Genomic DNA, 25261 nt, shown 5'->3' with positions numbered 1-25261 from the left:
CTGGATCCTTACTAAGGCCAAGTGCCAAGACCAGCACACATAGAATGCACTTTGACCATATTCACCAACAATCACCATCTCATTCATTGCACAAAAAGTTTCACCATGGTATTTCACACATAATAATAATTGAGTCTGGTTGACCTCATCTACTGCTCTCTTTCCTTAGGTTCTCTATGGACCCTTGTGGTTCAATAGCTTTCAGTGAGATTCCTGGTGCCATCTTCACACAGGCATAATATATTTTAAAACTTTTCCCCCATCCTTCTCTGTTGTTTGGCAAAACAACACCAATGTCACAATCATGTTTTATATATCACTGTGTGTGTGAGTGCATGCACATGTGCTCATTTGTATGTCTTTTAGGTCTAGAATTCACAAATGAATGAGAACATATCATTTGGCATTCTGATGTTGGCTTATCTCTAATTCCATCTATTTTTCTGGGGAAAAAAAAGCTACAATTTTTTCATTACCTAAAAGCACTCTTTGTAAGAATTTTATTTTAGAAATTTTATTACCTATGTTGATAACTGGAAGCGTAAAAGAAAATCTCCAGTATTTTGGAGATATTTGAACTTGGAGTAACACAGCATGTACAGGTAGGAGTGTAACTTAAAACAACAAATGAGATAGAATATTTTGGCTAGTTGAATTCACAAAGATTTAAGACAGATTACTTTCATTTTTAACAATGATGCAGAGAAAAGCACTGGTGTTCACTGCTGATGACACTGAGAAATTCATCTAGCTCTGCCTTAACACACATACTTTGGGAAGTCTATCACATCAAGAAAAAAAGTTACAAAATGAACTTTAACCAACACTGTAAGGCAATGAGCAGAAGTAGTCCAAATGCCAACAGAACAATAGCTGTGTACATTACATAAGGTATATCCATAGTACGTGAGTCAAAAATAAAGAAAGAAAGAAACATGTGGGAAGGAATGTTGCTGTATACTGAATGGACCCATTAAAAACTCTCCACAGGGACTGGAAATGAGGCTTAGTGGTAGAGTGTTTACCTAGCACTCATGAAGCTCTGGTTAGAAAAGGCCAGAAGTGGCACTGTGACTGAAGTGGTAAAGTGCTAGCCATGAGCAAAAGAAGCTCAGGGACAGTGCCCAGACCCTAAGTTCAAAAAACAAAACAAAACTCTCCAAAACTCTCTCCACAGCTACTCATACATACACACAAATATAGATGTACATATATCCAGTGGAGGCTAGATGTATTTTAATCTGTCAATATCCTTCAGAAAGATCAGATTCAGAAAGGTAGGAAAAATTAACTTTGTTATGAGTATTGTGTTTCATTTTCATAACCAATAAACAAAAGCAAATACATAGAGGGAAAACTGGATTTAGAATGCACAGATTTTAAAGTGAGAAAGTTAAAAAAAAAAAAAGGTTAAGTTGATAGTTCAAGCAAGTGATGAGAACAGAAGCAGGGCAGCAAGCACCTGAAGAAACAGAACATGCATGAACTAGGGATGTGGTGGTGGGCTTTGACTGAGAAACAGATCTAGGTAAGAAGCTTTCCAAAATAACTTAGCTCACACGCAGTTATGCCCTATGGAAGTAATAGTTTTACTTATCTTTACCATTTTAGAAGGAAAATCCAGGTATTCATAACAAGAGCCAAGTATATAAATGTATAGGTGACAATTCTATACATTAGTTGGAGTCCCTGGTAACCTGAAAACACCTTAAAAGACTAAGAGAAAGAAGGGATTCCTCAGTATAAGACAGGTAAGAGGTAGTGTCCATTCAAAATCATCAAGAATTTCCAGTGCAGAGTAAAAAGCTCCTGCTGCAATTTGAGGAGGAAAGTGTCATAGTCCAACATAGTCATTTGGCCAAAGTATGCTGCTCAACTTCATCATTTGATGCTCTATAAGGGAGGTGCATGGGTCCAGGGTGGCCCCAACCAAAGTTCAAAGCTCTTAGACTTTTCATTTTCATCTATCTGGTTTGATGCTGATTTTTAATCCTGTGTGAACTGTGATGTGTTAAGAACTGACTTGCAGGTGAAAACTTTCCATTTGTTACATTCATAAGGTTTCTTTCCTGTGCGTGTTCTCTCATGAACAGAGGTTTGACTTGGAGTGGAAAGAATGTAACATTTGTTACATTCTTAAGACTTGTCTACTGTGTGTATTCGGTTATGCCTGTAGAGATTTGACATCCATCTGAAATACTTTCCACATGTGTTACTCTCATAAGGATCCTCTCCTGTGTATGTTGTCTGATGCCCATTGAGAATTGACTTCTTGATGAAGCACTTTCCACATACATTACATTCATATGGTTTCTGAGCTGTGTGTTTTCTCTGGTGTGCATTGAAGGTTGACTTGTGGGTGACAGACTTTCCACATGTGTTATATTCATATGGTTTCTCCTGTGTGTCCTCTGATGCGTACTGAGATTTGAGTTCTTAGTGAAAGACTTTCCATACACATGACATTCCTCCCCCAAGTGTGCTCTCTGATGTTCATTGAGGATTGACTTCTTGAGGAAAGATTTTCCACATGTGTTACATTCATATGGCCTCTCCTTTGAATGTATTCTCTGATGCTTCTTGAGGTTTGAATTGGAGGCAAAAGAATGTCCACATTTGTTACATTCATATGGTTTCTCTCCTGTGTGTATTCTCTGATGTTTGCAGAGATCTGACTTGCGGTTAAAAGACTTTCCACATGTGTTACATTCATATGGTTTTTCTCCCATGTGTGTTTTCTGGTGTCCATGCAAGGCTGAATTGTGGTTGAAAGACTTGCCACATTTGTGACATTCATAGGGTTTCTCTCCTGTGTGTGTTCTCTGATGTTTACGAAGATCTGTCATCCATCTGAAAGACTTTCCACATGTGTTACATTCATATGGCTTCTCTGCTGTGTGTATTCTCTGATGGTTATTGAGATTTGACTTGCAGGCAAAAGACTTTCCACATTTATTACATTCATAAGGTTTCTCTCCTGTGTGTGTTCTCAGATGAAAAATGAGGTTTGAGTTCTGGGTAAAAGACTTTCCACATGTGTTACATTCATAGGGCTTCTCCCCTGTGTGTGTCCTCTGATGTACATGCAAGGCTGAATTGTGGTTGAAAGACTTACCACATTTGTGGCATTCGTAAGGTTTCTCTTGTGTGTGTGTTCTGTGATGTTTGTGGAGACCTGACTTGCAGTTTAATGACTCCCCACATGTGTTACATTCATATGGTTTTTCTCCTATGTGTGTGTCCTCATGTGCATGCAAGGCTGAATTGTGATTGAATGACTTGCCACATTTGTGACATCCATAAGGTTTCTCTCCTGTTTGTGTTCTCTGATGTTTGTAGAGATCTGACACCCGTCTGAAAGACTTTCCACATGTGTTACATTCATAGGGCTTCTCCGCTGTGTGTATTCTCTGATGGTTATTGAGGTTTGCCTTGCATGCAAAAGACTTTCCACATGTGTTACATTCATATGGTTTCTCTCCTGTGTGTGTTCTCTGATGAACATTGAGGTTTGAGTTCTGGGTAAAAGACTTTCCACATGTGTTACATTCATAGGGCTTCTCCCCTGTGTGTGTCCTCTGATGTACATGCAAGGCTGAATTGTGGTTGAAAGACTTGCCACATTTGTGACATTCATAAGGTTTCTCCCCTGTGTGTGTTCTGTGATGTTTGCGGAGACCTGACTTGCAGTTGAAAGACTTTCCACATATGTTACATTCATATGGTTTCTCTCCTGTGTGTGTTCTCAGATGAAAATTGAGGTTTGAGTTCTGGGCGAAAGACTTTCCACATGTGTTACATTCATAGGGCTTCTCCCCTGTGTGTGTTCTCTGATGTACATGCAAGGCTGAATTGTGGTTGAAAGACTTGCCACATTTGTTACATTTGTAAGATTTCTCTCTTCTATGTATATTCTGATGGATGCGGAGATGTGACATTTGTCTGAAAGACTTTCCACATGTGTTACATTCATATGACTTCTCTCCTGTGTGTGTCCGCTGATGGATGTGGAGAGTTGACATGTGTCCAAAAGTCTTTCCACATGTGATACATTCATATGGTTTCTCCCTTATATGTTCTCTGATGCACACTGAGCTGTGTCTACCATTTGAAAGACTTTGCACATGGGTTATATTCCTATGATTTCTCTCCTGTGTGTCTTCTCTGATACACACTGAGGTATGAGTTTTGCTTGAAAGACTTTCGACATGCTTTACATTTATGTGATTTGTCTCCTGTGTGAGTTTGCTGAGGCCTACTGGGATTTGACTTGTGGTAATTACGTTCATTACATTCATAGGGTATCTCTCTTGTGTGAGTTTCTTGGTGTACAGTAAGGTCTGGTTTGTAGTAAAAAGATTTGTTCCATTTTTTATACCTAAAAACCTAACTCTTTCCTCCACTGTGTTGCTACTGGTGATGACAACTTGCAAGAGATGTTTGTCTGGACTTTCTTGGCATATTTCAACCGAGCCATCTACTTGCTGGACATCTAAAATGTTTAACAAAAAGGCAGAAAAAAAAATCATGATGGCATCCAAACATTCTTAGAGAATATTCATCTAAAGGTAAAGACATTTTCTCCCATCCTACTTACTAAAGATTCAAACCTAATAGTACTAAGAATGGATTATGAGACCTGTACTTAACAAATACTGATGCAGTTAGGGTCTTCTCTGGTTCTTTTAGTCCCTGTTTTTAATCAGAGAAACTAGTCAAAATACTCAATAACTGACTGCTAATGCTTCCAAGCTAAGTACATCTAATCTGCCACTTATTTTCCTTCCTTTAGTTTGCTTCAGTTTTGTTTTGTTTTAGGGAAGACTTTTGTTTTGTTTTGTTTGGCAATGATTATGGAAATTTTGTGCTACTTTCCTTCAGAAACTTAGATTTGAAGATAGAAGTGTGTTCCATGATCAGAGAACCTAAGGATGTATGAAAGGGTAAATTACCTGTCACCTAAGGTGGTTCCTGAGAATGAGGATTTATGCCTATGTTTGACAAACTCTCACTTCTCCCTGAAAATTCCACTTGGCATCTATGGGGATTTTCAAGTTGTTTATTCTCTATGTTCTATACAATGTCTTTCAAATTCCTATTTTGATACAGCTGCCTACCAGAACCATGGCCCATGGGGGAGATACCAGGCCCCCAAACTCAGTCATATTATCTCCACTGAAAGCTTTGGTTCTGAATCCCAGGTTTGTGTTCCACCTTTGAGAATCTTTGTTCTACTTTATCTGAGGCCTGCAAATCTGCTGTCCTCTGTAGCTCCTGGTATTTTCTAGCTTCTGGGTCAACAGAAAATTGTTTTCCTTTTTTTGTTTTAGAATGTTTTCTACAGACATAGGAGAAATGTTAACCTTAAATACTCCCACACAAAATTCAGGATGCTCACCATTAACTGTTCATTCACTTGGACGTGAATTAACTACTCAGCCATACCTGATGTGGGGACTCTAAGACACAATGGGAACTATAAGTACTTGGAGAATGACTGATGCTAGCAGAAAACTGATGGTTTTATGAATCCTTATCCTCTGTTTAAGTAAAGATAGGATTGTGGGTGCCTAATCTTCTGCAATAATCCTGGTAAAGACAGGAAAAGTGCCTTAGTGCACTTATCTTACTGCCTTCTTATATCATGCTTTTTAATGCTTACAATATGCACTTCTGATCAGTTCCTGTAATTCCCTTAAGCTAGGCCTTGTAAAAAATCTCATCATATTAAAGCAGAAAAAGTAGATACATGTTCTATTAATTCATGACTGTCAGTTAAATTCATTTCTCCTCTCAGTGTTATTAAAAGACTATGGAGGGCCTGGGAAGGTGGCTCAGTGGTAGAGTGCTTGCCTCACATGCATGAGGCCCTGAGTTCGATTACTCAGCACCACATTAGCAGAAAAAAGCTGGAAGTGGTGCTCTGGCGTAAGTGGTAGAGCCCTAGCCTTGAGCTGAAGAGCTTAGGACCAGTGCCCAGGCCCAGAGTTCAGGTCCCATGACTGACATAAATAAATAAAATAAATAACTATGGAATGATACTGCACAGGCATAACTTCATCTATTGGCCAAGTTCCTGCAACATAGGAATCCAGGAGCTGAGACTTGAATGAGAACATCTCAATGAGCTCTGGTCTTTTTAATATCCATGTCCAGTAAATGCTGACTCACCTGTGATATTCTTGTCTAGGGCTTCTCTGGGCCATGGCTCTACCCCTTGCTCCAGATTAACAATCACTTCAGGTTTAGGAATGCAGAACCCTGTTAAAGGGAAATATTAGAAAACTATGTCCTGGTGTAATGATCTTAGACAACGTGGTAGAGAAGGCTTCTCCTAAATCTATTTTCTCATTTCTATAGATGACCTTCTCCAATTACTGATTTCCAAATTCATGACTCCAATAGTGATATATACTTTAGTAGATGATATATATCAACTTTATATTATATGTCAAATTTGGAAAAGCATCACATTAAAATTAAATTATCTCTAGTAAATATTATCTCTCATTCTTTTCTGTCTCAACCAGGTAAAACTTTTTTTGTGGACCTAATCTCACAACTAAACATATTTGCTTTTTGTTCTTCATCTCAAAATCATTCAAAGGAAATATTTATATTGTTATCTATATGGTCACAAAACACCAGCATATATGATTTATTCAATGAACAAGTTTGAAGGAATTTATGAATTATTAATAAATGCTTAGGAAAAAGATTTTAGGAATGGGCAGTCAAAAAGCAACTGAAAATATAGAAAAACCAACCAAGAAGAAAGTCTAAGAGCCAGAAAGTGACTGGAGTCCAAGTTAGACTTAAACAAACAAAAATGGGAGGTTCATTTATACATGAGGCACCAATGGAGACTGCAGAAGGCAGATGTGCAATGCATTACAGGAGCTGTCCTCAGGTGTGGAGGTGTGGAAACCGTTGAGATCAGCTCAACACAGCCACACTGGCTCTGACCTTAACAACCTCTCTATCCACAATGCACTGCATCACCTAGGAAGCCTCGTTCTGTGGGTATTTCTCTCATACATTACTCTGCTCTTGACTCCAGCTTCATAATTAAATCAGATTTGGGGATACAGTGCCCTATTATTGGACAATAGTATAGAATATTCACCAAATTATTCATTCAACACCTTGAAGAAGGACAAGAGGATGGCTTCAGGAGTTGTGCAACCAAATTGAACTTTGTGTTATGGGGAAGCAGGGGGAAAATGACAGTCCTCAAAGGCTATAATACTACATCTATATAACATTAAATCTTATACATATTCATATATCTATTAAGAACAAGGCACTTGCTCCGGGGTTTAATGTAACCCTTTGCTCACCCAAGGATACCACGTTGCTATAGGTCTCCAGCATCACATCCCTATATAGTGTCTTCTGAAAATCATCTAGGTCCTTCCACTCCTCCCAGCTGAAGTGCACAGACACATCCTCAAAAGATACCAACCCCTGTAATGGTACATTTCAAAAAGTCATTAGTCCTGAGTCATGAGAAAACCAAATACGAGGATTTCATTCCTCTACATGAATGCTTCTGTCTTACATAAAATGGTTGGAGCTTGCTCTGTTATCAAGGCCGTTTGGGAAGCAAGTGAAAATAGAAATATGTCCCTCTATACTAACTTATTAATTACTAAAAGTTTCCCTTATCAATCAGGTAATGCTTTTGCTGTTAGCAAGGGAAACAAGGTAAAACTTCTCTTCTAAGGAGCTAATGATCTGTACTAACAGCACCAGTTATAAATATGTGCCTAGAATCAAGGCAATCCAGACCTCAGTGAGGAAATCACAAGGGCTACATACCACATTAGCAGATCTACAAAAACACATGTGTTTGTTGTTGTTGTTGTTTTGGGTCCAGTCGTGGGGCCTGAACTCTGGGCCTGGGCGCTGTCCCTCAGCTCTTCAGCTCAAGGCTAGCACTCTACCACTTGAGCCATAGCGCCACTTCTGGCTTTTTCTTTTTGCTTATGTGGTGCTGAGGAATCAAACCCAGGGCCTCAGAATGCAAGGCAAGCGCTCTACCACTGAGCCACCTTCCCAGCCCCACACACGTAAGTGTTCAAAGAAGTGACAGTACACAAGAAACTGATTCATAATGATTTGAGACAGGTAAGATTTTACTTAATTCTCACAATAAAAGTTTCATGTGCTCATAAAGGTGTTTTTAGGGCCCCTTGTACTCCATTCCTAAATACTAAAGAACTGGTAGCATTAACTATTATAACACCATCCACCTTCTACTATACAGATCATAAATGAGAGATAAATAAAATGTGTCTTGACCAGATTTGCATTTTACTAGTGCCTCATGGAAGGATGAAAGGGATATGGAGAGAGAAATAGGAGACAGAATTAAGAAAGCAGTGTGACAAATGACAACCCCAGCAGGACAAAGAAAAATAAGAATAAAGATTTAAAGAATGTGGAAGAAAATAAAATGAGGTGAGGGTTTTATTCCCATGCTGAGTACCACTAAAAACAAAACAAAACAAAAACATGTCCAACCATCTTTCTACTGTTGCTAGACTTAACAATACCAGAAATGAATGCTGATTCCCCAGCACACAAAAAGGAAATTTGCCTTCAAAGGGTGCAAAGAAAATAACCTTCAATTCAAAATCTGCTGTCCAGAGGAACCATTCTAATACTGTGGAATGAACGTATTTTCAGATTAAAATAATTCACCAGCAGCACACCTGTATTATCAGAGTGCTACGTGAAGGTGTCCAGCTTAGAGAATGACAATAGGAGCTAGCTTAGATGTACTGCTGAGAGCAGGATCACAGAAATAGTAAATTGGTAGATAAGCATAAAGGAACACCCCTGCGTGCACTAGTGCACGCACACGTATGCACACACACACACACACAGTCACGCACGCATGCATGCACATACACATAAACACACATTTGTTTCATGTAATTTTAATTTTTAATTTTTTTGTCAGTTGTGGGGCTTGAACTCTGGGCCTGAGTGCTGTGCCTCAGCTCTCCAGCTCAAGATGAGAGCTCTACCACTTGAGCCACAGCACCACTTCTGGTTTTCTGGTGGCTAACTGGAGATAAGAGTCTCACAGACGTTCCTGCCCAGGCTGGCTGTGAACTGCAACCCTCAGATCTCAGCCTCCTGAGTAGCTAGGATTACAACAGGCATAAGTCACCTGTACCTGGCTTCATGTTATTTTTTAAATGATGGCTTAAAGCAAAAATTTAAATAACATATAGATGTTTCATATGAATGAAGACTCAATATGTACATACATGTATTGAAAACAAAAGTACATGAACTAGGGATAACAAATCAAAGATCCAATTGCTACTGCACTTGCCCCGCAAATATTATTCTCTAAGTTCAAAGGCATAGTACCACCATTTTTTTTTTTTTTTGTCAGTCGTGGGTCTTGAACTCTGGGCCTGGGTGCTGTCCCTCAGCTCTTCAGCTCAAGGCTAGTACTCTACCACTTGATACAGTGCCACTTCCAGTTTTTCTAGTAGTTTATTCAAGGTAAGAGTTTCATGAACTTTCTTGCCTAGGCTGGCTTTGAACAGTGATCCTCAGATCTCAGCCTCTGAGAGGCTAGGATTACAGGCTTAAGCCACTGGCGCCCGGCAATAACACCATTTTTTTTAATGCATAAAGGATCTAGCTTCTATATATTAGGATGCAGCATGGCAGTACTCTAAGTATATTTAGTTTCCTATGGCTGCCAAAACAGATTGGGAAAGAAATACAGTTCTTGCAGTTCTAGAAATGAGACCTCAAGAACAAGGTGTCTACAGGTTTAGCTTCTGAGTCTCCATGCTTCAGCTTGAAGATGAACTTCTAATCAATGTAAAATCCCTGGTTTCTCATTCATGAGGAAAATACACTACCACACTTGATTACTATTCATTCATACATGATAACCTTGGCAAAAAATAAATACAGTAGGCCTTTCATATTTGTGAGTCCCACAGATTCAACCAACTCATGATCTTAAATTTTGGAAACATATGGCTCCTGTACTGAACCTGTACAGACATAAAAATTGTGATAATGCCCTGAAAAATGCTGAATTACAATTGTTTACATTGCATTAATTTGTACTAGGTGTCAGAGGTAATTCAGAGGTGGTTCAAAGTGTATAGATGGATATGTGCTGCTTATATGGAATCACAATACAGTTTTATGTAAGGAACCTGAACATCTACTTTAGTATCTGAAAGGGTTTCTGGAACCATCACTGTGGATACCCCAAGGTGACTATGCTAGAAAATTTGGTTAATACCCCCTAAGAACATAGGATGTAAGAAATAAATATCAGATGAGGAAAGGAGAAAAGAAGTAGCAAAATGGTAGACACAAATAAAATCACCTTAGTACTTTAATGTAAATGGAGTAAAAACATACGGCACTGTTTGACCTGACACCTCCCCACACACAAAAAAGAACTCAATAATATATTACCACAAAAGCATTAAAGAAAGTGAACCAAGCAACTCAAGGGTGGCAATGAAAGAGAAAGAGGAAACAGCTGGCACTAAGGAAAAAAAAAAAAAAGAAATGTACAAATCATCCAATTCAGCAGAAATAATTTTATTTTTAAAGTCTGTGGAGTTCAAAAACTTTGTAGATCAAGATAATGACCATTAGCATTGTGAAGGTTAAAATGTGTTGGTGACGTCAGCTACGTATCACTATGCCACAATACTGTGAAATTTATGTAATTACTTAATCTCAGTAACGAGAAAAAAATGAGCACAGATATAAATAAATATTCAGCTCTAAAAAAAGACATTATGCTCTAAACTGATCAAAACATGTTAGTTTTACCCTAATTATCCAAAAATAAGCACCCTTGCTTAGAAGTTTTCATTTTTTTTTTTAACCTCTCAGGTACTCACTAATTATGTCCACATTATAAGGAATTTGAATGTTATTATTTTGAGTATTATTATTTAATATTATTATGACAACTAAGAAGAAATTTTGCCATCAGAAGTTGTTCAAAATACAATGTAACACTTAGCACTGGGTTTCCCGAAGTTGGCTGAGATCATAACAAAGATTCTTTGTGCTTCCCACTTCAGTCGATCAAAGTATTTTGGACTGAGTTTTCTGCTTACATCAGGAAAAAAGTATCTGCTTTTCATCTCTAAGCATGGTTGACTGTATTTTATAGTAATGGTACGCTGAAGGAAAGGACGTTTTAAGCAATAAAATCTAATTACTTTCCATGGATGAGGAAGGAACTGGGCCTTCAGTGAAATAAGCTCTGGGTCTGACTTAAGGGACATAAGCTTCAAGTTCATATACTAAGATACAAGCAATTGGCAAGGTTGAACTATAGCATCTATTTGTGCCCTGATGAATGATAAAACTCTAAAGTTTATCAGGAAAAGTATAAAGATCAGGCCCATGGTTGCTTTAGGAGAGGAAATGGTTTGGGATGAGCTCATAAAACAGGTATTAATCTCATAAAAACTGATTAAAATGTATATCTATAAAAAGTATACCCTAAAGAATAAAATAAATAAAGAGGCCATAGTAAAAACCAGTACTGAAAAGCTGAAATAGAACTAGTGTAAGAGCGCCTTGAGCTGAAGAGCTGAAGGACAGCGCCCAGGCCCAGAGTTCAAGCCCCATGGCCGAACAAAAAAAAAAAAAAAAAAGAACTACTGTAAGAGGAAATAAATAACATATAAATAAATAACACAAAGTGCATGAGCACACATAGAGACATAATAACAGACAGGCCATACATTAGAATAATACAAGTTAAATGCTTAAACACAAAGTCTCCCAAAACATGGAAGAAAAGCCACAGAATTAAAAAGAGATTCTTGTTAAACCAAACATTACAATTCTATAATACTTTTCTTCATTTCCAATTGAATAGCTAGAAAAAAAAATGCAGCAGGAACACACACAGAGAGGTGACATCTTGACCTCACTGCTGTTCATCAAGCATTATGTGTTACATTTACCAAGACACATTGAAAGTGAAAATGGATCTCTAGGCAAAACTTAATGAGTACATTCTCTGACCAAAGGGGAAGTACAAATCAACCAGGAAAACTATAATTTGTAAATACACTATAATCAAATAAATATGTTTCTAATAATCTAAGATGCAAAAACCTTGCAGGGAAATTAGAATAGGTCTGGGACAAAATGTATTGTAATATTGGCATTTATTGTTTATTCATGGTGGCCACAAACTCAATTTTCCCACCTTTGGGTGAAAACAAATTCGTCCTTGGAGGTGGGCTGAATTTAATGATTTGCTTGATAAGAAACGGACTCATTACTTTGCTCATGTAACTGTAAACCCTTTGTACAGTATTTTCACAATAAAAAACTTATTAAAAAAAAGAAAACCTATCATAGTCAGAAAAAGCAGTTACAATTATTAGAGGTGAAAGACAGCACTTGCTTTGAAACATGGACTATTAGAGTTTCAGTTGAATATACATTTCTACATAAGCCAGTAACAATAACCCTGTTTCATTGTAGTATCTAACTAATGAATCTTAAATGACCAATCAAAAAAAAATAAACACCAGAATTCAGGCCTCTCATCCTACCTACTAAGGAGGCTGAAGTCTAAATGGCAGTTTGGGCAGACAATTCCAATTAACCAGCTAACAGACAGGTTGCAGGAATGGCTCAAGTGAAACAGCAAACTGACCAACTGTGGGGTCTCGGAGTTCAAACCCTGGAACTGGGAAAAGAAAGAAGCAAGCGTAAGCATGGTGGGAGGCTGAGGTGGAAGTATCATTTGAACATGTGAGTTGGAGAGCAATCAAACAGCAAGTCCCATCTGAGAAAAAGAGAGAAAAGAAAAGGATGGAAGTTGTGTAGGTACCAGAGGGAAGGGAAGGGAAACACAGTAAGAGGGAGAGAAAATTTCACGACATTAAATTTCACAATTACTTGGATATAACACCAAATGCCCATGGTACAAAAACCAGACAAGTTCAAATACATAAAATGAAAACATGGTGCAGGAAAGGCACAATGACAAAGGTATCCATGAAAATACTCTAATCACTCTTCATAGATTAATAACCAGAATTCATAGAAGATTATAAAATAAAATTCTGTAACTCAAAAACAATGAAAACTGATTTAAGAATGGGCAGATGATGAAAGAGACCTTCCTACAGGAAATATATAGACAACTGGTTAACTGATATATAAAAAAATGTTCAGAATTAGTAGTAACATAAAATCTTAAGGAAAAATAGAATGAAATACCTAGTTTATACCCAGTAGTATGGATACATTAAAAATAAAAATTCCAAAATATGACAAATATGGGAAAAAGTGTAGAAAAGTATGACATTTGGTGGATTCCTAGGAGGAATGCAACATGATCCAAGATGCTAAAAAGAGAACTAAACATAGAAGTACACAGGAATATGGTTTAGCAGTTCTAGCTTTGTACCCAACTAAAAAGAAAGTAGTGGTTTCAACAGGAACTGGGAGAATCATTTTATAGCAACTACTCACAAGAATCAAAGGATAGAAGCAGTAGATAAGATTCAAAAAAATTACTAAACACATAAAATGTAACATAATTATCCTTTAAAAAGGAAAGAAATTCTAGTACATGCAACAGCATTTATGAATCTTGAATATAATCAGCTAAATAAAACAAGTGAGTCAAAAACAGTCATGATAGGCTGGCGCATATCACGTGAGTGCCTCACAGCTGTATTCCCAGCTACTCAGCAGCCTGAGATCTGAGGATTGTGATTTGAAGGGATCCAGGGCAGGAGAGTCCCTGATACTCTTATCTCCAAATAACTATCAAAAAAGATATAAGTGGAATTGTTTGGTAGAGTGCTAGTCTTGAGCAAAAGAAGCTCAATGATACAGTTTAGTCCCTGGATTCAAGCAAAAGAACTGAACACACTCATGTTTCTCTCTCTCTCTCTCTCTCTGTCTCTCTCACTCTCTCTCTGAGTCACACACACACACACACACACACACACAGACACACACACACACACACACACACACACACACAGAGTACACACAAAGAATAGCCAAGGCAAAATTTCCCTTACTGAGGTTTCCAGGGTCAACAAACTCATAGAGACAAAAAGCAGAATGATGGTTCTAAGAGACTGGGGTAGAGAGAAATGGGAACTATGTATTTCATGAATATATATAGCTTCATATAGGGAAGATGAATATAGATAATATAGATGGATGGAAGAGGCGATTGCACAACAAGAGTATGAGCATATGTAATTTGAATAAACTGTACATTTAAGAATGGTGATGCTGGAGGCATGGCTCAGGTGGTAAAATTCAGCCAATGAGTGAAAGTGTCAGATATTGACCTCAAGTCCAAGGCTCAGGCAACACTAAAATACAGCAATGGTTAATGTAGCCAGGCTTGGTAACAAACACCTAAAATCCAAGAATATGGGAGTTTGAGGAAAATTACTGACCAGCTTAGGCTATATATCAAGGTCAAGAAAAACTTGGACTACACAGCAAACCTGTCTTCAAATTAACATTAAAAAATAATGTGACAAATACTAGGGTATATGAGTTATCTTAGAAATGTATGTGATGTATATATCCATTTTCCTTACTGAATTTAAGTAATTAATGGAAATAAAGAAAAAGTATAACAAGTAATTTAGAAGAATTTGAAAGAAGGGCATCAGTGGCTCACATCTGTAATCGTGGCAAGTCAGGAGGCTGAGGGCTGAGAATGGCAGTGTGAATTCAGTCCAGGCAGGACTGTCCATGTGACTCCTATCTCCAATTAACCAGCAAAAAGTTGAAAGTGGAGCCATGGCTCAAATGAGACAGTATTAGGGACAGTGCCCAGCCACGAGTTCAATCCCTAGGACTGGCAGCATAAGAAGGAGAGAGAGAATTTCAAAAACATGTTAAGTCAGATTTAGCTGGAAATACAATGACATAATACAAACTTCAAATAGAATTACTAATAAGTATACAGGAAAGAGATGAAAATTATTAGACTCTCCCCATATTCTTTTTATTCTTTGTATAATTTTCAGACTGCAGTACAAATGTGTTCCACTAACTCCTCAATGCTTTCTCCCAATGGAGTCCTGAGGAGATGTTGCCACAACTGTTGGGTAAAAGCAGAGTTCCTGAGGGCGCAAACCTTATTACTGAATTAAATTTCCTTCAGGTTTGTAAAGAGTAATACTTCTAATATAATAAACCAAGTCGCTCTATTGTTGACTAGAACCATCAACTCCTGTTCATATATATACAACAGTTGAAAGTAGTAAACAAAAAAGCAGTGGGAGGCTACTATAGAAAGGAATAGCAAAGATTTCTAGAAAGGCCATAGACAATGTCTTAAAATATAGCATTAAGTTTCAAGTAAGAACAGCACTAAAATGCAGTCATGGGACTTGACTATAAGTGACTAACAAGCTTTTGGAGGAAAATAATGCAATTCTATTCAGTTTGTTGTACTCCCTACAGAAAATACACACCAGCCAAGGGTTATGTAGGGACAGTCATTGAAGTAAATGGCTAACTCAGGCCTCTCTAACATGTAAACACTAATTCAGTAACTCCAGAAAAATGATACTGGGGCTGGGAAGGTGGCTCAGTGGTAGAGTGCTTGCCTTGCAATGCATGAGGCCCTGGGTTCGATTCCTCAGCACCACATAAGCAAAAAGAAAAAAGCCGGAAATGGCGCTATGGCTCAAGTGGTAAAGCGCTAGCCTTGAGCTGAAGAGCTGAACGACAGTGCCCAGGCCAGAGTTCAGGCCCCACGACCGGACCCAAAAAACCAAAACCAAAACAAAACAGAAAAATGACACTAAGATACTTTAACACAATTAAGAAACTTAATATATGACTAATGAAGAAAAAATTTCAGACCAATGGCCAGCAAATCTTCACATTCCATAAAAAGTTAACATGCTTACCTCCTGGGTGTCATATAACAAGTATAAATACTCCCATAAGAAACACCAGAGAGGGCTGGGATGGTGGCTCAGTGGTAGAGCGCTTGCCTTGCATGCATGAGGCCCTGGGTTCGATTTCTCAGCACCACATAAGCAAAAAGAAAAAAGCCGGAAGTGATGCTGTGGCTCAAGTGGTAGAGCGTTAGCCTTGAGCTGAAGAGCTGAGGGACAGCATCCAGGCCCAGAGTTCAGGCCCCACAACCAGACCCAAAAAACAAAATAACAAAAGGAAAGAAACACCAGACAAATTTGAAATGAATTTGCACTCAACTTACACTGAGTTTTGAGAGTTCATAATCTGCCAAATCTCCAAGCTATCTTAATCTTATTTATAATCGATTTCTGGAGGTGGAATCTTTTCTACTTTTCAATTTTAATTCTTGGGCCCATTAAGTTCATAAATCATTTCATAAAATGCACAGAAAGAAATAAAAATATACCCACCAGAGATCCATTCATTTTCTTTTGGAGTTGGCAATACAGAGATTCTGACAGCACAGCTGGGAGAGAAGGCAAATAAAATGGAGTCAAGAAAGAACCAATGTGGCTTTGTCCCAGATTTTCCTGTTCAAGACACTACATATGGATTGGATAACAATAATAATAATAATAACAAACCTTCTGTGGGAGAAGAACCTTTCATGTCTCAAGTAGACACATTATATATATCCACAGTCCCGTATTTGGTAGACATTATAAATGTAGTTCATTTCTAAGGGAGGGAACAACTTATGTTTCCTCAAAAATAACTGAATAATGTAAACCAAAGAAAGACATATGATGTCTTTACTAAAATTAGGAATAACAGAAATACACTTATGAATGTATGAACCATTTTCCTATTAATGGAAAGATACCATATAGGACTCCATTGTGCATTTCACTATGCCTCCAGTTTTGCAATACTTTTTTTTGCAATAGAAAGCATGTTTGTTAAACAGTATTTTTCACTCATAATTATAGAGGAAAAATATACATAATACATATTTTTCATGGTTTCCTGTTCCAATACAGGTTCCCAGATGGCACATCTTCTCTATCCAGAGTAGCCTGAAGCACTCATCTAGATTATTCCATTTAACTTCCTGTTGCCAAAAGGACAACAGTGAATATGATGTGAACAAAGCTTGGAAATTCCTTAGTGCTAGCCTTCTTTCTAATTATACTGTAAAGAACCTCAGCTAACGGCCAACATTGCCTGGTGCCAGCCAGAATGATGAATAAAACCTCAGCTATTCTGCTGGATTATACAGGACCAAGTCAAAGGCCAGCATAAATTACTGGTCACAGGAGTAACACCATCCTAAACCAACCTCAGTAAGGAAACCAGATGAGTGAAGCCTCCTCTGTTAAAAAAAAAAAGCAATACTAACAGAAATGCAGTGCTGAGCCCAGCCCAGCCCAAAGTGTAGTTCCATAAACTTTAAACAAATGAAATAGCATGTTTTTGCTAGACGTGATGGTTGGCTTTATAGGAAATACTGGTAGCATGCCATAGTTCTGTGTTTTTGAACAAAATTATGTAGGAGACAAACTTTTGGAATAAAATGAAGTGAACTTTCCAGTCACATGGTTGATTAATGGAAATAATCATGAAAGTCACTTATGGGGAATGCAGTGAGGTTGCTGTTGCTAGTAAAGGCCAAGTGATCCATTATAAAGCCATGGATGCATTTTACTTTCAACATTTTCTGGATCACATTAGAGTTTTTTTTACTTTAATTTGTTATGGGATGAATAGATCAATTTATGGGACTGGAATTTTCACAGATTTTATGCAAGGGGTGATTTCTTTTTGTTTTGAATTTTGAACACCCCTACAGCAAATACTTAAAAGTTTCATATTACAGAATTTCTGTTTAAAAAATGTAATCTCCGCTTAAAAGAGAGAGTGATGTGCCAGGCACCAGTGGCTCACACCTGTAATCCTAGCTACTCAGGAGGCTGAGATCTGAGGATTATGGTTCAAAGCCAACCCAAGGAAGAAAGTCTATGAGACCTTTACTTCCAATACACCACCAGAAAACTGGAAGTGGTGCTGTGTCTCAAATGGTAGAGCGCTCGAATTGAGCTGAAGAGCTGAGGGACAGCACCCAGGCTCAGAGTTCAAGCCCCACAACCAGAAAAAAAAAAAGAAAAGAAAAGAAAAAAAGGAAAGAAATACAAAATAAGTTCATTATTGTACTGTAGAATTTGTAGTATTTCAAGAACATATTAAAGTGATGAGGATAAGAAATAGGATCTTCATAGTTGAATTAAAGTATTTTGAAGCAATGTTTGTACTACAATGACCTCAATCACCCTGCCCCCCTCCCCCCTGCAAATTTCCAAAGTGAAAAAATACTATTCTGGGCAGATTTTAACAAAAAGGTTAGCACTAGTTAAAACTTCAGGATACTAACATCTACAAACCACAAAACCTTTGTTTTTTTCATTTCTTTTTTTTTTGGGGGGGGGGGAGGGGGTCCGGTCGTGGGGCCTGAACTCTGGGCCTGGGTGCTATCCCTCAGCTCAAGGCTAGGGCTCTACCATTTGAGCCACAGTGCCACTTCCGGCTTTTTTCTTTTTGCTTATGTGGTGCTGAGGAATCGAACCCAGGGTCTCAGGCATGCAAGGCAAGCGCTCTACCACTGAGCCACCTTCCCAGCCCCTTCATTTCTGTTTTAAGCATAAGATCCCTAAAAGCATTTCCTGAACTGCCAGAAAAACTATCAGGTTAAAGCAAGTACCAGAGTATCTCTGGATGCCACATATGTTTAAGAGAGCTTGCATTCTAGAAATGATAATTATGGTAGAGTGAATGAATGAGACTGGAATTAGGGTACTTATAGAGAGGCAGATTCTTTCAGATGTGACAAGATGTTTCTCCACTACAAACCGTAGCTTGCTATCCCCTCTGATAACTCAGCTCTGGCTCATTGCTCAGTCCAGGTCAACTCTCCCCTATCCAAGCTGGACAGTGGTTGGGAGCTTTGGAGAAAACAGCACCACCTGAATCTTGTGCTCTTGAAAGCAGAATCAAGAATTTCTAGGGCAAGGGAGGCTAACCAGATCTTCCCGTTCTAGTGCTTCTCTGCCTCTGCTCTTTAGGGCTAGTGACAGTTCACAAGGACAGTGTTCTTTCAGGATGCACACTCCTGTTCAGAATCTGCCCTCCTTCGAATCTGCCACGCTTACTTAATTCCAAGGAATACAAGTCCATCAGCCAGTCGTGTACAAACATGTGTGAACTGGAGCCAGGAGTGCTAAGAGGGCTACAGCGCCCAGAAGGGGACTAGAAACGTCCTACAAGAAACAACACAGAACCCCACCAACACAACTGCCATAGCACATGACTCGGCCAGCACACCCTTCACAACCTCACTAGAATTGTGACTCGTCCATCGTTCAGCTGGACAAATGATGTCATCACACTGGCCCACAGCAGAATCAGGCGTGGAACAGAAGCGCAGGCCTCCCCAGCTCTCCTAGTCTGGACAACCTTCTAGCCTGCCCGCGAGCCTTCCCGAGCCAGCTAGGTTCCGGCACCTGGAAGGACACTGACTCTGGCAGAACCGACTCTGACAAAGCAATCACGACCCCAGGCACAGTCACCCAGACCGGAGGGACCGGCAGTGCGTGGAGCCTCCAGGCTACCCGCCCGGCTCCAGCTGCCGCCTGCAGCCCGTTTTCCTGCCTGCCTGCCATCCACTCACATTTCAGGTCCCCAGGTTCGCCAGGCACGGCGGGGCCGCTTGCCACCCCGGCTCCGGCACTCACAACACTGAACTTTACTTCGGAAACTTCCCAGGAGCGCGGCACAGCGCCAGAAACCGGAATTTCTGAGCGGAAAACGCCAAGAACGGGCGCGGAAGCGCATGCCCAGAAGGAGCCTGAAAGAGCCCAGCCAGTGGGTCTGTGTCCGAAGAAGACTACGTTTCCCGTTGTGCATTGCGCCACACAGAAGGAAGTGGGCGTGTAGGGTGGTGCTCAAGAGTTTGACAGCAGGCCCTGGGCCTGCTGGGTCAGGTTGGGGACCTAAGTCTCCCACCTGAGCCAGGTGAGTGAAAGTACTTCTTGGAAATCTGGTTTTCCTCTGAGATATTGTGAGACCAATACAAAATTTCTAACTGCAACTGTCTTATTGAGCTTTTCTCCACCACTTCAACCACAGCACCAGCACTAACGCCTCCCTGGCTGTTTGGGTATGTGAAGGTTAATGCCATGGGGTTTTTGTTTTTTGTTTGTCAAGACAAGAGCTCTACCACTGGAGCCACAGCACCACTTCCCGTTTCCTGGTGGTTCATCGGAGATTAGAGACTCATGGACTTTTCCTGCTGGGGCCGACGTTAAACCAGGATCCTCAGATCTCAGCCTCCTGAGTAGCTAGGATACCGACAACCAGCCCGTGAGATTCTTATCTCCAATTAACCACCAGAAAATCAGAAGTGGTACTGTGGCTCAAAATGATACAGGATTAGCCTTGAGGAAAAAGAAGAAAGGAAAAACTAAAATTATACTTTCAGTAGCTGTGTCATTAACACCAAGCTTGACGCCCCTTGTCACAGAACTGAGCTAAAACTACTGAACTTTGTGGTGACTATAGAAATGGCAAACCACAAGGTGTTACTATTGAAAGACCTCATTCCACAAAGAGCCCTTGGTACCTCCCTAGAATCCACCCAGATATCAGATCATCTGTCAGACAAGAACCATACCATCGTCTCTTGGTGAATCTTTTCAAAGTCATCAACTTTGAGGGTCACACAGTTGAACAGCAGATTATTAACTTCCCACTGAAGACAACACCTCTAAGGTGTAGATTATGACAATTGCCTGGCTTGCTTCAAAAACTTTCTGGAGCTGAGTGCTGGTGGCTCAATCCTGTAATCCTAGCTACTCAGGAGGCTGAGATCTGAGAATTGCAGTTCAAAGCCAGCCCAAGCAGGAAAGTCCATGAGACTCTTTATCTCCAATAAACCACTCAGAAAACCAGAAGTGGCGCTGTGGCTTAAGCGGTAGACCACTATCCCTTGAGCTGAAGAACTGAGGGACAGTGCCCAGGCCGAGTTCAAGCTCCACGACCAACCAAAAAAAAAAAAAAAACTTTTCTGAAAGCCATTTTCTCTTGAATGGAAGCTATGGATATCTGGTGGATGGTTAAAGTGAAATAAAAGCCTTGTAAACTCCATCTTCATCTCAAAAATAAAAATAAAAATCTCTTTGTTTTTGTTTTGTTTTGTTTTTTGTCGGTTGTGGGGCTTCAATTCTGGGCCTGAGCACTGTCCCTCAGCTCTTCAGCTTAACAGTGCTCTACCACTTGAGTCACAGTGCCACTTCTGGTTTTCTGGTGGTTAATTGGAGATAAGAGTCTCACAGACTGGGGCTGGGAAGGTGGCTCAGTGGTAGAGTGCTTGCCTTGCAATGCATGAGGCCCTGGGTTCGATTCCTCAGCACCACATGAGCAAAAAGAAAAAAGCCAGAAGTGGTGCTGTGGCTCAAGTGGTAGAGCGCTAGCCTTGAGCTGAAGAGCTGAGGGACAGCGCCCAGGCCCAGAGTTCAGGTCCCACGACCGGACCCAAAAAGAAAATTAAAAAAAAAAAAAAGAGTCTCACAGACTATCCTGCCCAGACTGGCTTTGAACTGCAATCCTCAGATCTCAGCCTCCTGAGTAGCTAGGATTACAAGTGTAAGCCACTGACACAAGGCTTATTTATTCCACCAGACTTATTCATTTATTTTTGATATGGCATTATCAATATGGTGTCCTGGCTAGCTCCAAACTCAAGCGATCCTCCTGACAGCTCCAAAGTAACTGGAATTGCAGACTAAGTCTTTTGGCTTGGCTCAGGAAGTTTACATAGAGATTTCATTATATACAAACGATGAATCAGGGGCCAATGCACCAATAGTTAGATTAGTTTCCTTTATCTGCTAGTTCATATACTTGAAAATTTGCAAAAATTTGATAAACACATAATGACATATACCTGTCATCTCTCTGCTATCTGTGAGCAGGCCTGGCTAAATCACATGGAGGATTACGATAAGCAAATTCCTGGAATTAAAACATGGGAGTTTACCTTCACATCTCCAAACATAGCTGGGAAACATTGTGTGCTGGTGCTAAAATGGTAGAGAACATTCATTGTTGTTAGATTTCAATTAGAAAAAGCAATGGAACAGTCACTATTAGAATTTTGTTTTGGGGGAGGGGAGGCAGTCCTGGGGCTTGAACTCTGGGCCTGAGCACTGTCCCTGAGCTTTTTTTGTTCAAGGCTGGCATTCTACCACTTGAGCCACAGTGCCACTTCCATTTTTTTTTCTGTTTATGAGGCAATGGGGAATCGAACCCAGGGCTTCATGCATCCTAGACAGGCACTCTACCACTAAACCAAATCTCCAGCCCCACCGTTAGAAATTTCATACTTGATCTCACAATGTCTGAGAGAAAAACCAGGATTTCCAGGAAGTTCTTCCACTCAGCTGGCTCAGGTGGAAGAGTTAGGTCCCCACCCAACCCCAGCTGTCCAAGGGCCTCCCTTCTGACTCTGGGTATCCACCCTACCTGTTCCTCTTGGGTGGCACAATACATCTGGGAAGTGTAGTCTTCCTGAGTCACAGACCCACTGGCAGGGCTCTTTCAGACTGCTTCTGGGCATGTGCCACCTCGCCCATTCGGGGCATTTTCCGCTAAGGAATTCCAGTTCCTGGCGCTGTGGTAAGCTCCTGGGAAGTTTCTGAAGTAGAGTTCAGTGTTCTGAGTGCTGGAGCCAGGGTGACAAGAGGCCCCGCCATGCCTTGGCAAACCTGGAGACTTGAAAAGTGAGTGGATGGGCATGGATTGTGGCTTAGTGGTAGAGTGCTTGCTTGGCATGCATGAAGCCCTGGGTTCGATTCCTCAGTACCACATAAACAGAGAAAGACGGTAGTAGTGCCCTGGCTCAAGTGGTAGAGTGCTGGAAGGTCTGGGACAAGTGCCCAAGCGCTGAGTTCAAGCCCCAGGACTGGCAAAACAACAACAACAAAAAGAAAAGTAAGTGGATCCCAGGCAGACTGGAAACTCCTGCTGGAAGGGTAGCCTGAGGCTCTACTCACTGCATATGTTCCTCCTGTCTGGGTGGCTGTGCCTGCGGGTATTGCTTTGTGGCAGTATTGCCATAATCAGTGTTCTTCTAGGTGCAAGAAACTGGCTCCAGAAGATTTGTAGGCAGTTGTCTACACTAGGAGAGCTGAGGAGGCCTGAGTTTATATTCCAGGACTGATTCTGCTGTGGACCCATGTGACATCATCATTTGCCCAGTGAAAGATGAGTGTAGTCACAACTGCAGTGCAATTGTGAAGTGTGTGCTGTCCAAGTCATGCGATATTGTATTTATGGGGTTCTGTGTTTCTTGTAGGGACATTTTCAGTCCCCTCCTGCACCATGTAGCCCATTTAGCACTCCTGGCTTGAGTTCACAGGTGTTTGTACATGACCTTGTTTCTCAAGAAAGTTCTATACAGAAAGTTCTATAGTGGAGATCAGGCTGATAGATTTGTATTCCTTGGAATTAAGTAAGCATAGCTAATTCGAAGGTGAGCAGATTCTGAACAGGAGTGTCCATCCTGAAAGAACACTGCCCTCTCACTAGCCCGAAAGAGCAGAGGCAGAGAGGCACTAGAAAGGGAAGATCTATTTAGCCTCCCTAACCCTAGCAATTATAGGTTTCAGAGCACAAGATTCAGGTGGTACTATTTTCTCCAAAGCTCCCAACCACTGCCCAGCTTTGAAAGGGGAGAGGTGAGCTGGGCTGAGGAATGAGCCAGAGCTGAATTATCAGAGGTGATAGAAGGCTGTGGTGTACTGAACTTTTAGTTAGTGTTACCCATTTTGTTATAATCTGCCAAAAGTAGTTTGTTTTAAATTTGGGGAAAAAAATGTTTTGGCGGTGGGTTAAGGGAGGGTGTGGTTAAAGTCAGTGTAGCTCAAACATTGCTTCAAAATTCTTTGTTTGATGGGGCTAGGAAGGTGGCTCAGTGGTAAAGCGCTTGCCTTGCATGCATGAGGCCCTGAGTTCAATTCCTCAGCACCACATAAGCAAGAAGAAAAAAGCTGGAAGTGGTGCTGTGGCTCAAGTGGTAGAGCGCTACCCTTGAGCTGAAGAGCTGAGGGACAGTGCCCAGGCCCAGAGTTCAGGCCCCATGACCGGACCCAAAAAAAAAAAATTCTTTATTTGAAAAATATGGATCCTGAAGGACTTGCCCATTTTTTCTATGTATCCAAAGATGGAATATGAAGGATTGACTCCCACCGTGTTTTCCCAGGTGCATACCGATACCAGGCAACTCACCAAAGTTAAGTGCAGACTGCCTGACTCCAGCAGAGCAATCTATCTAAGCCTAGCTGTAAACATTACATTGTGGGCCCAACGGGAAAGCCCCCCACCTCCCTAGACTTAGTGGCTTTGCCTCCTGGCTTAGACCTCATACAACACAGCTTTTATCCCAGCTGTACACAGTCTCCAAGAACAAGGGAAGGCTGTGTGCCTCGCTGCTATATCTCAATAAACAGCCCTCAAGTGTGGAAGATGGAGTCTGGCCTGTTTCCTTCTTTTCTTTTCCATTTCCCCAACAGCTCCTATTTCTTATCCTCAGTACTTCATGTGCCTTTTGTGACTTCAAATATTACTAACAAAAGCCTCGTGCCTGTGGCTCACATCTGTAATCCTAGCTACTCAGGAGGCTGAGATCTCAGGATCATGATTGGAAGCCAGCCCGGGCAGAAAAGTCCTCAAGAGACTAAAAAAATCAGAAGTGCAGCTGTAGCTCAAATGGTAGAATCCTCGATTTGAACACAAAGAGGCTGGAGGTGGCACATAGGCCATGATTTCAAGCCCCACAACTGACAAAGAAAAATTACTAACATTTTCTACTTTGACTGTATTCTTGAAATATTACAAATTCTTCAGTACAACAATGAACTTAATTTACATTACTGCAAATAGGGAGGAGTGAATATCCTACTCCAAACCATTTTCACTCCCTCTTTTAAGTGGAGATTACATTCTTCAACTGAAATTCTGTTTATATGAAACTTTAAATCCAAAGTTCAAAACAAAAAAGAAAACGAGCCCCCCCACTCGCATGAAATTTGTGAAAATTGCAGTCCCTAAAAATTGAGTTATTCAGCCTGTAAAAAATTTATTTTATATTTTGAAAGTAAAAAAAATCTTAATTGCAATGCAGAAAACACTAATACAAAAATACATTGCTTTATAATGGATCACTTGGTCTTTACTAGCAACAGCAACCTCACTGAATTCC

General features: G+C 40.2%; 1 protein-coding gene across 1 annotated transcript; it reads right to left on the bottom strand.

Annotated features, from left to right (window-relative positions):
- Positions 1 to 1151: 1151 nt before the first annotated feature.
- LOC122112110 (zinc finger protein 665-like) lies at positions 1152 to 22643 on the bottom strand. The gene is made up of 6 exons (XM_042684962.1): positions 22583 to 22643; positions 19673 to 19849; positions 16422 to 16477; positions 7341 to 7467; positions 6172 to 6261; positions 1152 to 4492 (listed from the first exon to the last, which is right to left on the bottom strand). Exons 1-6 carry the CDS (start codon positions 22641 to 22643, stop codon positions 2148 to 2150), a joined length of 2856 nt encoding a protein of 951 aa, XP_042540896.1. The 3' UTR covers positions 1152 to 2147.
- Between the last annotated feature and the right edge of the window lie 2618 nt (positions 22644 to 25261).

Source organism: Dipodomys spectabilis, unplaced genomic scaffold (genome assembly GCF_019054845.1).
Source record: "Dipodomys spectabilis isolate Male_0828 unplaced genomic scaffold, ASM1905484v1 ptg000092l, whole genome shotgun sequence".
NCBI classification, from domain to species: Eukaryota; Metazoa; Chordata; class Mammalia; order Rodentia; family Heteromyidae; genus Dipodomys; species Dipodomys spectabilis.
Note: the sequence above shows the minus strand (reverse complement) of the source record. Positions and strands in the feature narration are given on the sequence as shown.